Genomic DNA, 12,585 nt, shown 5'->3' on the forward strand with positions numbered 1-12,585 from the left:
CGCTGCAGGGACCCCGCGGGGCTGAGGGGCCGGCAGGCGGCGGCTCAGCTCGGCCCGTCCCGTCTGACGAGCGCGTCCCCGCTCCGGCCCCGGTGCCCCGGAAGAGGCGGGGCGGGCGGAGGACGGCAGCGGCCCCACGTGCTGCAGCGGAGGCATGGCGGAGCTGGAGGGCCTGGGAGGTGGTGGCGTGGTCACCGACCCCCGTGGGGTGTTGAGGCAGGGCCGTGCCTTCCTCGACTTCTTCTGGGACATCGCTAAGCCGGAGCAGGAGGTGCGGCTGGCGGCCACCGAGAACCTCCTGCGGCACCTGCGGGAGGGCAGGAAGGTGAGGGGGCGCCGGGGCCGGGCGGAGGGGCTGCGGGTGCCGGCGGACACCGGCTCGCATGACTCTTCCCTCCGCCGATGCTTGGGAACGCTCTGTCCGGGCAGAGGAGCGGCGGGCCCGGCAGCCTCGCAGGGTTCCGGAGCTGGGTCTCTCTTGCAGGACGATGAGCTGAAGTACACCCTCAAGCGTCTGGTGGAAGGACTGGGAGCCACCCGCGAGGCCGCCCGCCCCGGCTTCAGCTTGGCCCTGGCGCAGGTCAGTGTTTCCTAGAGCGGAGCAGAGCGCTCTGCGGCTCCTCTCCGGCCCCATCAATTCCTGGGGCCCCGCTTTGCTGTGTGTAGGGAGGCTGGAGTGCTCCCCTCTGGCAGCACCTGCATGCAGGTGGCAGGGGAGGCTCACGCCTTCTCATATATAAAACCTGTGTGGTTTTCACTGGTGCTAGTCCGTTTCAGAAACAATGCACTTTAAAAGGTATAAGCTATACCAGTATCACGCTCATGTTGTAGCGTTCTGTCCTGCTTTAAGAATCATCCTTCACTTGCAAATGTCGACCATGTTTTCAAGTATGCTGCATTTAGGACTATTATGATTTAAAATTGCCTTGCTCCTGGTATGGGGCTGTTTATGTGGGAGATCTGGAAAGGCCGCCCTTTAACACACACTTCAGAGTTTCGTTTTCCTCCACGCTGCTTGGGTCTGTAACATAGCTAAGAGCCTCAGCAGTCGGGATCGCTTCACCTCACCTAAGAAGTTGGTAATGGAGAAGAGCCTGTTGTGTTCTTCCCACTCAGAGTAGGGCCTTGTCCTTGCTGTAAAGTGTTGTTGCTTCTGATACAGGGTGATGCAGTTGCAGCAAAATGTTCTCATTAATACTGCTATGTCACATATAGGAAAAAAAGGAGTATCAGCAGGTATATTTATGCCTACACTAGTTCCTGTTCTTACACATCTTCTACTAATGTAGTTGTCTGTATTCTGGCCTAATAAAGCAGCACATCTGCTGTTATGCTGAGCAGCTGTCCAGATCTTGTTTCAGCGGAGCCCAGTAAAACTTTGTAAAATGGAAGATCTGCAAACTGAGCTATTCCATCCATCTCCTCAGGTTTTACAGGCTTTTGAGGAAATTCCAATTTGCAATGTCCTGGAACAGATAAAGGAAAAACACAATCTGGAAAAAGTGAAAAAGGTGAGTTGGCCCGCAGCAGCATTGGCCAATAGTTTAAATTAACCATTCTCTGTTCATTGAAGGCTTGGTGCCTGGATACAGTAGTTTTGGGCCTCTTGCTAAAGACTAAAATGACTAGAATGAAATAACGGGAGTATCTGGGAAAACTGGCGGTTGATGACATTGTCATCTGGCCCTGTTTTAGCTGAGATTTGTCTTTGGGAAAGACAGTCTAGGACAGTTCTTAAATATCATGCAGGGTGGTGCATTTCAGTGAGTAACCTTCACATGGCAGGGTGTTCAAGGCTGCGTCTTCCAGCCATCTTGTTCCACTGCTTAGAGCTATAGTTGGCCATGAAACTTAACCTCTCAGTGAACTGGATCTTTAACCTCCTTTTTTTTCCTCTCTTCAGAAACTTGTGAGAAATGCTGCTTTTGGAAACTTTTTTGGAGTTATGGCTCTGTTTCAATCTGGCCGGCTTGTTAAGGTAATATTGCTGTTATGTTGTTTGTCAGTACTCGTTCTAGGGCTGTCTGAAGTGCAAAGAGTATCTAGGGAGAAAGACTGGGTCATTGCCTAGTCAATGATGGGACTTGAAGCATCAGATTTAGTGAATTCCTTGTGCATTATCCATGGACTTTTTGTGCCTTTTAAATGTCTCTTCCTGACTAGAATGTAGGAACTGTGTCAGATAGCATGGAAGGTTCCTGCCTCTCCTGTAAGGAAGGGATCTGTTGTCATGTACAGCCATAAAACATCATTTTAGGAAAAGCCTGTCAGGAAGCAGTCATGTAGGTTTCTTATTACAAGTAGCTGTAAGGATCTCAAGAGTAGATTATTACCTCAGCCTTCAGCTTAATCTTTGATTCATGTCTTCTGATTTTGGCTTATCTTTCTTTTTGAGGACCGGAATGCTCTGCTGGGGAGCATCCAGCTTCTCCAGCAGCTGGCAAATCACCAAGCACACCTCAGAGATCTCCCTCGCAAAACTCTTATTGACATCATGTCTGAGGTACAGCCACAGCATGTGGTGGGTGGGAGGGGGCAGGATCTTGCCTTGGGGAATGCTTTTTCTTTGATTTGTTCATAGTTGAAAGTTAAAAGGGGTGTGTGGAAGAGTGACTTTAAACTATAGGATCTGTTTGCTATATTGTCTGTCAGCAGATGCTTTTATTCTGGGAAGGATGGTCTGGTTCAGTCTGATTTTGTTATGGACAAACCTGCAGTCAGTTTTTTACCCAGGTGACTTGCTTGGGTGATATCTTAGACTGTGCTCTTTTGAACAGAAGTATGGTGAGAACTCTGGCCAGCAAACCTTTTTTATGCACCTTGCCTGGGCCTAAGGTTGAAGCTTGGGCTGTTGAGTGTAAGAGCATGTAAGAACATGGGGTAAAGGAACTTTTGAGTATGTAGTAAAAGAAGAGAGTTTATTTCCTTCTTTTACGTGGATGTTGGTTGTTTGTATGAAGATTCACCGTGTTAAAATAAAATGATATTCTGTAGGTAGGTGTTCTGTGTCATCTAGTCTTGGTATTAGATTTACAGGTATTTTGAATCCAATCTTACAAAAATACAAATTAAAGCAGTTTTTTGTGCGTTTCTAATTTTTATTGATGAAAACACTGGATCCAGTTTTCTCTAAATGTATTGAACACAGTTTACCAGAAAATCTTAACGAAACAAGTAATTATTTTGGGGAAATATAATTAAAAGCTAATACAGGAGTGTTTTCTCCTCCGTGGGCCATACAGAGAGGAGCAGTCAGACAGCAACAGAAGCAATCGCAGTGGGAGTCAGTTGACCGGGGTTGCTCTCTGGTGACAACATACTGTCCTGCACCACGTGGTTAAGTAGCTGGGGACTGCATAGCAGTACTGGACACGTGCATTGCTCATTTTTGGTTGTGTCACTGTAAAGACTATTTCTGAAGTTTCCAGAACATTGCAAGCTTTTAGTAAAATGCCCTACAATGCTGGTATGTTATTATACTGTACAGCAAGTTAGTAAAAAGGTCTCAGATGTTTTCCATGTGCTCTCCCTTTTGTTCCTGTCTAGGTTCCTGAATCGGTGTTTGAGGAGGTCCTGTTTGGCATCTTGCAAAGTGACCTTGCTTCAGCCTTCGCATCTCCAGAGAACCTGCACCTTTTGCTTGTGGGCATACAGAAATTCCCTAGTGTTCTGAAACCTAAAAAACTGAAGAAGCTCTTTGGCTCACCTACTGTTGTAACTGAGGAAAATATTCCCAGGTAAGTTCTTGAATAATGAGCATTAAATGCAACATTCTTGGTCTCTTAGCTAACTGAGAGAAAAGTGGCTTTCATTCAGATGCCTGCCTGTATTTGCCACTGCAGGTGCTGTGAAGGATTCAGCTCTGTTATGCTGGTCCCTAAATTACAGCCCTGTCATTTCTCCCAAGAGGCAGAGTCTGCATCCTGTGTCCTTCAGCAGAGTGAATCTGGCCCTCAACAATCCCTTCCCAGGCTGGATCTCTTGCATTATTTTCTTTCTTCTTCTAGACTTGTAGAGCTTCTGCAAAGTGCTGCCAAGTCTGAGAAGAAGGACAAGAAATTGCCCAGTGTAGTGTTTGATCTGCTGCAGGTTTCACTGAAGGAAAATGCCTTTGAACTGTTTTGGGAGGAAGGTGTGGAGAATGGGCTATTGAAGGAAAAATCGGGACCTGTGAGGTTTGTTTTAATGTATTATCCTTCTCTTCCTTGCTGTGGTCTTTCTGCTGCCCTGTGGTAGAGTGGGACATATGGTTTCGCATGAACAATGTGGGAACACTTGCTTTTGGTTGTTCAGGTATTCATGAAAAACGTTATAGGGAGCATAAATCCTGAGATTCCTCTTAGAATCCTAAGATCCTTAGAATCTAAGAATTCCTCTTAGAATACAACAAATTTGAGATTAAATTTAACTAGGATAGCACATAAAGGTGATGTACCTCACTGGGCTTAAAGGTGTCTTAATAGGTTGCTCCTCCAGGACTTGTCAGAGGAACTGTCCTGTCCCTTCCTCTCTAAGTGGTTAGGAGCAAGAGTAATTTGTCTTTGTGTGGTTTAAGGACAGCTCCTGTGTAGGCAAACCCTTGTTCTGAAATCTGTGTCAAGTACTGCTGGACTTGTGCTTTTGTGGACTGAGCTGAATTAAATCCTGGATACGTTTGGATTCTGATGTGGTCTCTGTTATTAAGTAGGGTATGGCTGTGTCTGATTGTAACAGTAGCTATTTCAGCTCCTTTTCCAGGTCTAATACTAGATCTTGGTAGGATTAAGTTGTCTGTTGAGACTCATGCTGTATAAAATGCTGCAAAATCCAGAATACAAATTTGGGGATCATAATTTAGTTTATATCATAGCAAGGCAGCCTGTGGCCTGGTTTAAATCCTTCTTAGATCAAGAGTTTGAAAGTTGTAGTGGTGCACATTACATGAGTATCGCAGTGAAAGTAAACTATTTTCCAAGCCTGAGCAATTTAAGTCTTGTACATGTCTTGGGTAAGTCTAAAAATAGACTTTGTATGCTTAAGAGTGTTGCTTTTTTCGGATGATTTCCTTCAGAAATGAGGCTAATAATGTCCATCTAATGACTCCTGACCCTATTAGGCAATTCTGATCAAATTTCATAGCAAGTTGCTGTCAAAACTAAGTTACTGTCAAAATGAAGTAGAAGAATGTAGGCTAAAACTATAAGTTTTTATTAGGCTCGTGGAAATAAGTATCTGGGGAGAAGAGATCCATAAAGTGGATTGAGAAAGGAGCTGCTGGTAAGGACTCATCTGTTTCTAACCAGTGGAGGACCTGCTACAGGGTCAGACCTTTGCAGATGTGCTAGTCAGAAGAAAAGCTTCAGGCAGCAGGATTTTTAAACACAGGATCCATGAGTTCTTGACTTCTGTTTTTCTGCATGCTCAGTGTAGCCTGCCCCACTGCTTCTTCCCTGTCTTATCCTGGTGTGTGGCTTTACTGATGTGCCTCTGCTGAGGGAATCTTCTTTGTTCTCACTCAGTTACATGTGCTACCGGTTGTTGGGCAGTGCTTTGCCATTGCTGTCTCTGGATCAGCTGCAGACAGTTCTCAAAGGGAAGGTGATGCAGCACTACGGAGAACATGTGGTTACGACCCAGGTAAGTCTTCTGAAAGTACTTGGGCTCGGGGTAAAGCCCCCTGTCCTGAGCAGAAGCCCTTTCTGCTCCCCTTTCACGTTGTCTTCTGTAAAAAAAGTTTGTGTCATTTTAGGCCTTGGACTTTTAGTAAAAGCAAAGTTATTGTGTGGCCACTGGTCTCAGTGGGCAGAGTATAGACTGTGTTTGTCATTGCCTACTTGTGTATTTTTCATTCAGGCTTATTTTAAAGGTTTTGAAATAGTTAAGCACTGACCCACTTGCTTTCACTGATGGTGCTGAGATAGCTCTGACGCTGGGGGAAGCAGGGGAAGGGCAGCCCTCAGCGTATTGACAGTGTCATCTGGCAGCCTTTAACAGCCCTTTTCATTTTGCATGTCTGGAAGCTCCTTTTTGTCTGTCATTGTGCTGGGTGTTGCATGAATGTTTGAAGACAAAAAGGGACAACTCATGCTTTTGCTTATGTTAGTGCTTGTTTCAATAACACATCTGAGGTTTAAGCACAAATTTTGTATGAGAACTGGATTTTGGAACTCCTCTTCCTGCTTCCCTCCCCATAAACCAGCAAACAACACAGTCCTGCAATAAAGGGAGGAAGAAAAAAATGGGAATACTGATAAAAATAGTCTTGGGCTTAGCTTTTTGTAGCAATGTAATCCAGATCCTCCTCAATATGGGCCCCAAACTTGCTGCCCTTTCTTGGAAGGAATAGGACTTTGCAGTGTTTCTGTTCTGGTGTCATAATGGCAATAGGTGTGTATATTTGCTCTGAAAATAATGCTTACTATGGTGCTTCCCTGTATAAAATGCAATGAAGACACCATTGACTAAACCTAATAAGATTGATGCTGAGGAAGTAGAAAATATTTTAATTTGAATTTGTTGGTAGTGTTTTGTGAATTTGTTTTTTTCCTTGACATGAGTGATTTGTTTTGCAAAGCAAATACCCTTATACTTTCTTACCTGGTTATTGCTGGAGGTGGAAGTAGACAAAGCTTGAGTATGCCTTATGACAAATGTTCAGGCACATGACTTTAATTACTTATTGCAGCCAAATCTGTGAAGTGATTTGTACTTATCAAGACACTCAGACTCAGTGTGAGGTTCCTAACCTGCTTGTTTAACTGTGTTTTTCAGCTTCCAGACCGATTTAAGTTTGCTCCAGAGATGGAAGGATATATAGAGGAATTCCTGAGCAGCTGTGATGATTCGGAGAGGCAGCTGGCAGTGATGATTGGCTTCTCTACTCTCACCAATCAGGGCAATCCAGTATTCTCCAGCTCATCCAGAGTAGTGAGACACCTGCAGCCACTGGTGTTGCAAAAATACGTTGACTGGCTCAAAGACATGTTCCTCAGACCAGACTTTGACTGTTGCTTAGACTTCTCCAGTAACCGGCAAAAACAGAACAAGGAAAACGCAAACATGTGAGTATGAGAATGATGCACCTTCTTCTTTCTGTTTTGTGGTTAGAGTAGCTACCTGTGTGAAGTCTGCTTTGGACAGCTAATGTTGTTCATTGAATATCCACTGTGGTGCTGTGGGTTCTGGGTTACTTGCAGGGGCTTTTTTTTTTGGAGAAGATGTAAGCTGCTACAACAATATATGTGTGATTTGTGCTGCTATAACCTCACTCTCCTTACTCCTGCACTTGTTGAAGTGCTTTTTGCTAAACTGCAGCACCTCAGCTGGGTAAACAGACTCTTTGGCATGGTAAAAAGCAAACTTGGGAAGACAATATCTTTTCTTTTGTACCTGTTGCTTTCGTACTATGTAACTGTCCTCTTTAGGATAAAGCCTCTCTCTGAAAGTCAGCTCTTGCTGCAGTGGACTGGAGTTTGTGTTTACTTCGGGATAGTGCTCAAACTACTGACTATATCCCCTTTCTTCTTAAAAGAGCACAACATAAGGTTGCTCGACTAAGAAAATGGATCATCCACCGACTTGCTAACATCATTGAAAGTACAGTGAAAAAAGAAGAGAGCCTTGTGATGGACATTTCCAGGTGAGAGTGATTTAAAGGCTTAATGCCACAGGTGCTTTGAATATGTCTTCTTAGCTCTACAGCAATATTCCAGGTGAGCTGCCCCCATGGCATTAGGCAAATTTAGTGGTGGGAATATTCTGTAGCATAAATAATTTAGGAGGCTAGGTTGTGTTTTCAAAATAGCTTCCGTGAACTTGGCCAAATTATTGTCATAAATAGTTCAGGCATTTAACATCACCTTAATCCTATGTGTAAATTTTAGGTTCTTGCCTACTGAGAGTGCTTGAAGAGATCACTTGTAACTTTGCATCAGATCTAATAAGTATTTATCTGTCAGTTTAAAAGTCTTGGAGCATATGACCAAGAAGTCTGGGCATTGTATTGTGTGGCCTCAAGTGCAGGTACTTTTGTGAAGTCTTGAGTATTCTTCCCCTTTACTTTGGGTACCTTGAGGAAAGGGTCTTACTGTAAAGAGTGACTTTCTCCAGTTCTTGAACATCCTTGAATGAAAACATGATTATGTGGTGCTCCTTGTTTTGCACATGTGGGTTGGTTTTGCTTTGTTACAACTATTAATTTTGTTCTTGTTTCTGTTCATTCTAGGTTTTGCTTCTTTCATGCTTTCTTTGAGGCTAAGAAAAAGACTTCCCAAATAAAGGAGGCAAATGTTCTTCCAGCAGAGCCCCTAGATGAACAGGCTCATTCAGTGGCAGAAAACTACTTCTTTGGGTAAGGAATTTGTTTGCATGTTTTATGCTGGAAATTTTTCTTTTTTCATGAGGATAGGATTAGCCTGCAAATAACAGGGCAAGATGTTTGGGATTGTGAGCTGGTATTGGAGCATTTGTTTGATTCCAGGACTAGGGAATGTTTTGGTTTTTTTTTTTTTTTTAAGGGAGATCCTAGATGGACTTCCTAAAGATACTTAAGTTTTGTCCAATTAGAATGTAATTTTGCATAGCAAACCTGCTTGAGTATGTGGGTGATAAAATCAGGTAGGTGTAGAGCTGAGCTCAAACTGCTTTTTCTTATTAACTACCATTGCCTCTGGTGCAAGGTAGAAGTGGAAGGACCCAAGAGGGAGGTGGTGGGGTCGTGGGAATTGCTGTGGGTTTCTGTCTGCTCTGAATGAACGCTGCTCATGGCTCTACAGTCCTCCCTGTGCTGAGGGAGGTGGAGTTGGTATAATAGATGCTTCTGCATCAGTAGAGGAAAAGCAGAAGATATGGTTGAACACAGAATGAAACAACTGAGAATAATAGCATCATTTGGGACACCAAAGCCATGAGCTGTGCATTACTGTGCTTGGATACATGTGCGGGTTGAAGCTTAGGCCCTATGAATCTGAGTTGCAGTGAGTGACCAGAGCTCTGGGATGAAAGTGCTCTACTGGTGGGCATTGTTTTGGAGAGTGTGAAGCGGCCATCTGATTCCAATGGCAGGAACGTGCTGACTGGTTTTCTTTTCAGGTTACTTCAGACTTTAAACACCATGACTGTTTTGGGGGATACAGAAAAGGCTGCAGCCTTGAGAGAGAAACACATCCATGGTGTGACTGCAGATGGGAAGCTCTGGATCTTTCTCCTTGTTGAGTATGCCAACAAGCTGCTCTCCAGTGAACATGTCAAAGCTGTGAAGCCTTTTACCAAGGAACAGAGGGATGCCTGGGAGAGGTGAGAGGCTTGGAAAGCTGGGTGCTGGGTTGATTGGATGAGTAACTTGGAAAAGCCCTAGTCTTAAGTCTCTTTTTGGGCCATTGTATTCTCTTCTGCTGTTGTTCTGGCTGCTGTAATAGAGCCATTTCACAGGCAGTGACTGTTCTCTTCACTTTGAGAATCCTGCAGATGTGGCTGGCTTTCAGGATGCCTTTCTGTTGCTCATCACACTGCTCCTGTCTTCCTGTTCCTTCTGTGTATTTAACTATCTGTGGGTGGCCATGTCCTATTTCTGCTCATAGTCCTCTCCCAAACATGATTGTAACTCTGCTTATTCTCTCCTAATAATGCCTCTACTAACTTCTCAGTGACTTTTTTCTGGTGCTCTTTTCTGAGCTTGATTTTCCATAAAGGAAAATAAAAGATCTGTTTCTTGGCTATAGTATTAGGAAACTAACCTGTCCCCAGCTGCAGGTTTTTTTCTAAGCATCATCACGTAATGAGGTGGTGTTGTTGGGTTAAGACTGGGTACTATTATGTGTGTCCAGTTTCAATAAATTAAGTCTTAAGTACAGAAAACGGTACTATAGGTTTGCTGATATTTTTAGTCTTATAATAAGAGAGGATTTGTTGTTGTGATTGTGGGAGACTCAGAGGGATTTCTTTCTTCAGAACACTTCAGTCTGTGGAGAAGCTGCAGAAGCAAAATAAATCAGATAGTGCTAAAGTCGTTGCTTTCCAGCAACTTCTGCTTTTAATGGCTATTCATCTTTTCAAGGTAAGACCTCTGAAGCATATTTGAGTGGTGTAAAATGTGTTGATAGCTGAGCTTTCTGAACACTGAGCTGGAGAGTTTCTTTGTGATCAGGGATCCAATCTTTCACAGCCTCTACCTCCTGCAAATGAGTGACTGGCAGCTAATAAATTGTGATTCTTACACTGACTGTAGACATCAACTTACAGGTGAAAAGCTTGAACTGAGCATTATTTTTCCCTTTGATTTGCTGCTCAGTGGAGCAGGTTTTACTTAGCTTCAGATTTTGTTCTGCAAAGGGGTTATAGTAGCTTATTTTAATATCTGTACCTGTTTAAAGAGGTCCTTAGATTTGGCGTATATTCCTTCTGTTGCTGTTGGTAGTGGGTAATTCAGAAGAGAGTGTTTGCTGTCTTCTTGTGATCAAACAGAATCAGTCTGAAACAGTGGATGTTCTGAGCGACCTTCTGAACTGCACAGAGAGGGCATTCAGTAAAGAACCTAAGAAGAAAAAGACTGGTGAGTCCTGCCTGCCAAAAGAGATGGAACGGGATTGTTAATAGTGTCAAAAGACAGGAGATGGCAGTTCTGCATTACTGAAGCACTCATGACTGCATCAGTTCTGGCTTGATCCATTTATTCCCAGGAGAATCCTCTCTCCTTCATTCTCTGTCTCTTCTCCTGCTTCAGCTCTCTACCCTCATCCTCAGTGAGTTGTCTTCCTGTGTGTCTCATAAAGGACAGGTGAGCTTCAGAGCTGGCCGTTGTTCAGATGAGCAGTGTCCAGCAGAGTTCACTCTTTTTGAGTCCTTGTCTGTATTGGCCAAGAGCTTGACTGAAGTGATAGTACCTCCCTGGGTACAGCTGTAGGCTCTCTAACAGCTGGCAGGCCTGGAGCTTGGTTCTTTCAGAGCTCAAGTTCTGGGCAAACTAAATGTGTTCTGTGTGTAGATATGGCCTGTTTGCTGGCTTAGTGAGTCCTTGCTTAGGGCCTGTGGAGTTAGGCTGGGACCTGACTAGGAAGGAACTTGGTCCTTTCGACTCCCTCTTTAACTGTGGTCTTATACTCTTTAAATCTTCATGTAAATTTGAGGTTGCTCTGAAAAGAAAAGCTGTAATTTTATGGTGGTTTGGTTGTATGTACATCAGGATTCCCAGACTTTTGCGTTAATGGACCAGTTTCAAATGTCAGCACTTTTCGCAGTCTGCTGTGACTCCAGATTCAATTGGCAGCTTTATAAAATGTAAAACTTTTCCTGAGTAGCTGTTGGTCACTTTAATGTGGTTGTGTGATTTGCAGAAGTGCTTATCTAAGTAATGATTTAATGGATTCATACCTGGTAGGGCTTTGCAGTGGCCTAAGGACAATTTCAGGCATGTTTCTCCCTAAAGTACAGCTACAACCTTTAGCTTCACACTTGGCTGTTTCTGGTCTGTGCTGCTGAATGACTGCTTCTGACAGTCGGCTAGAGGTCTTGTTTTCATGGATGAATTTCTCTGTAGTCCTTACTGATGTGCCAGTGCAGTGGTTTTACCCCTTCCTGACATGGTTTGCTTGTTCCCGTGCAGACAACACAGAGCCAGGATGGGTCGAGGTGATGGTGGAAATCCTTCTCTCCCTCCTTGCCCAACCAAGCCTACTCATACGTCGGATTTCCAAGAGCGTGTTTGTACGGATATGCCCTAATCTGACCAAGAGGGGCTTGCAGCTGATCCTGGATGTAAGTGAGGCACTAGCAGGGCATTGTACCGTTTGCCTGTCTTGTCCCTAATGGATATACAAGCATGTCTCTAGTTTGGGATTAAATAAACGCCTGCTTGATTTAAAAGATGTCTAACAGTGTGTTGCTCAGTTTTAAATGTAGCTTACAGAGTTGTTTTTTGTTTTGTTTTTAATGGAGCCTGGGATCTGCTAACTAAGTTATATTCTTTGGTAGTTTGAGGCTGAAGAAATTCCTGGGTCACTTTATATAGCTGGTAGTTTTTATGTGTGAGTATAAATGGCAACAACTTCTTTCTTCTGAAAAGGCTAAGCATAGTGGTGCTAAAAATAAGTGACACTGAAAATCGGAATGGGTCATACCACTGAATAAAGTGCTGTGTTCTGGGAGAGTAATACATGGTTTGCAAAGATGTGCTGTCAGGTACTTTATGTGATGAACCTAATACTTCATTTGTGACAGTCAAACTGTGTGTCACCAACCTGTTCAGTTTTCTTCACCTTTTTTGTTACTTATAGAAGGAACTTAGCAAACATGATATTATAAGCCAGAAAATTGAATGCCCTTACTATTTCCTTATTCAACTGGCTGGCTTACTGTCTGTTGTACACAGGAAATGTGTCCTTACACAATACTGAAAACCCCTCATGTCCCTCTTTTTTGCAGGTTCTTGACCCGTACCAAGAGCAAAGTGAAGAAAGTGCTGTTGTTGTGATGGAAGAATCAGACAAAAAGATCAAATCTGCACAGGACACGGTAACTGTTGTGCCACTGCTAGTAACAAAAACTCTTTAGACTGTCACTGTTTAATCTTTGTCCTGATGTGTAGTAATAGGCTGGATTGTATCTGTCTAG

At 43.7% G+C, this 12,585-nt stretch overlaps 1 protein-coding gene across 1 annotated transcript in view; it reads left to right on the plus strand.

Annotated features, from left to right (window-relative positions):
• Positions 1-19: 19 nt before the first annotated feature.
• Positions 20-12,585, plus strand: part of MYBBP1A (MYB binding protein 1a) — a 57,979-nt gene continuing 45,413 nt past the window's right edge. The window contains exons 1-16 of the mRNA XM_061355479.1: positions 20-325; positions 485-580; positions 1,428-1,511; positions 1,904-1,978; positions 2,396-2,503; positions 3,547-3,737; positions 4,008-4,175; positions 5,499-5,616; positions 6,751-7,040; positions 7,511-7,618; positions 8,204-8,329; positions 9,070-9,273; positions 9,928-10,033; positions 10,441-10,528; positions 11,579-11,730; positions 12,397-12,486. Coding sequence (XP_061211463.1) covers positions 155-325; positions 485-580; positions 1,428-1,511; positions 1,904-1,978; positions 2,396-2,503; positions 3,547-3,737; positions 4,008-4,175; positions 5,499-5,616; positions 6,751-7,040; positions 7,511-7,618; positions 8,204-8,329; positions 9,070-9,273; positions 9,928-10,033; positions 10,441-10,528; positions 11,579-11,730; positions 12,397-12,486 — 2,175 coding nt within the window. The 5' untranslated portion in view covers positions 20-154. The remainder of the gene's footprint in view (positions 326-484; positions 581-1,427; positions 1,512-1,903; positions 1,979-2,395; positions 2,504-3,546; positions 3,738-4,007; positions 4,176-5,498; positions 5,617-6,750; positions 7,041-7,510; positions 7,619-8,203; positions 8,330-9,069; positions 9,274-9,927; positions 10,034-10,440; positions 10,529-11,578; positions 11,731-12,396; positions 12,487-12,585) is intronic.

This window comes from Neopsephotus bourkii, unplaced genomic scaffold, assembly GCF_033783945.1.
Source record: "Neopsephotus bourkii isolate Nb327-2 ecotype Australia unplaced genomic scaffold, CSIRO-AGI_Nbou_v1 NB_804, whole genome shotgun sequence".
NCBI lineage: Eukaryota > Metazoa > Chordata > Aves > Psittaciformes > Psittacidae > Neopsephotus > Neopsephotus bourkii.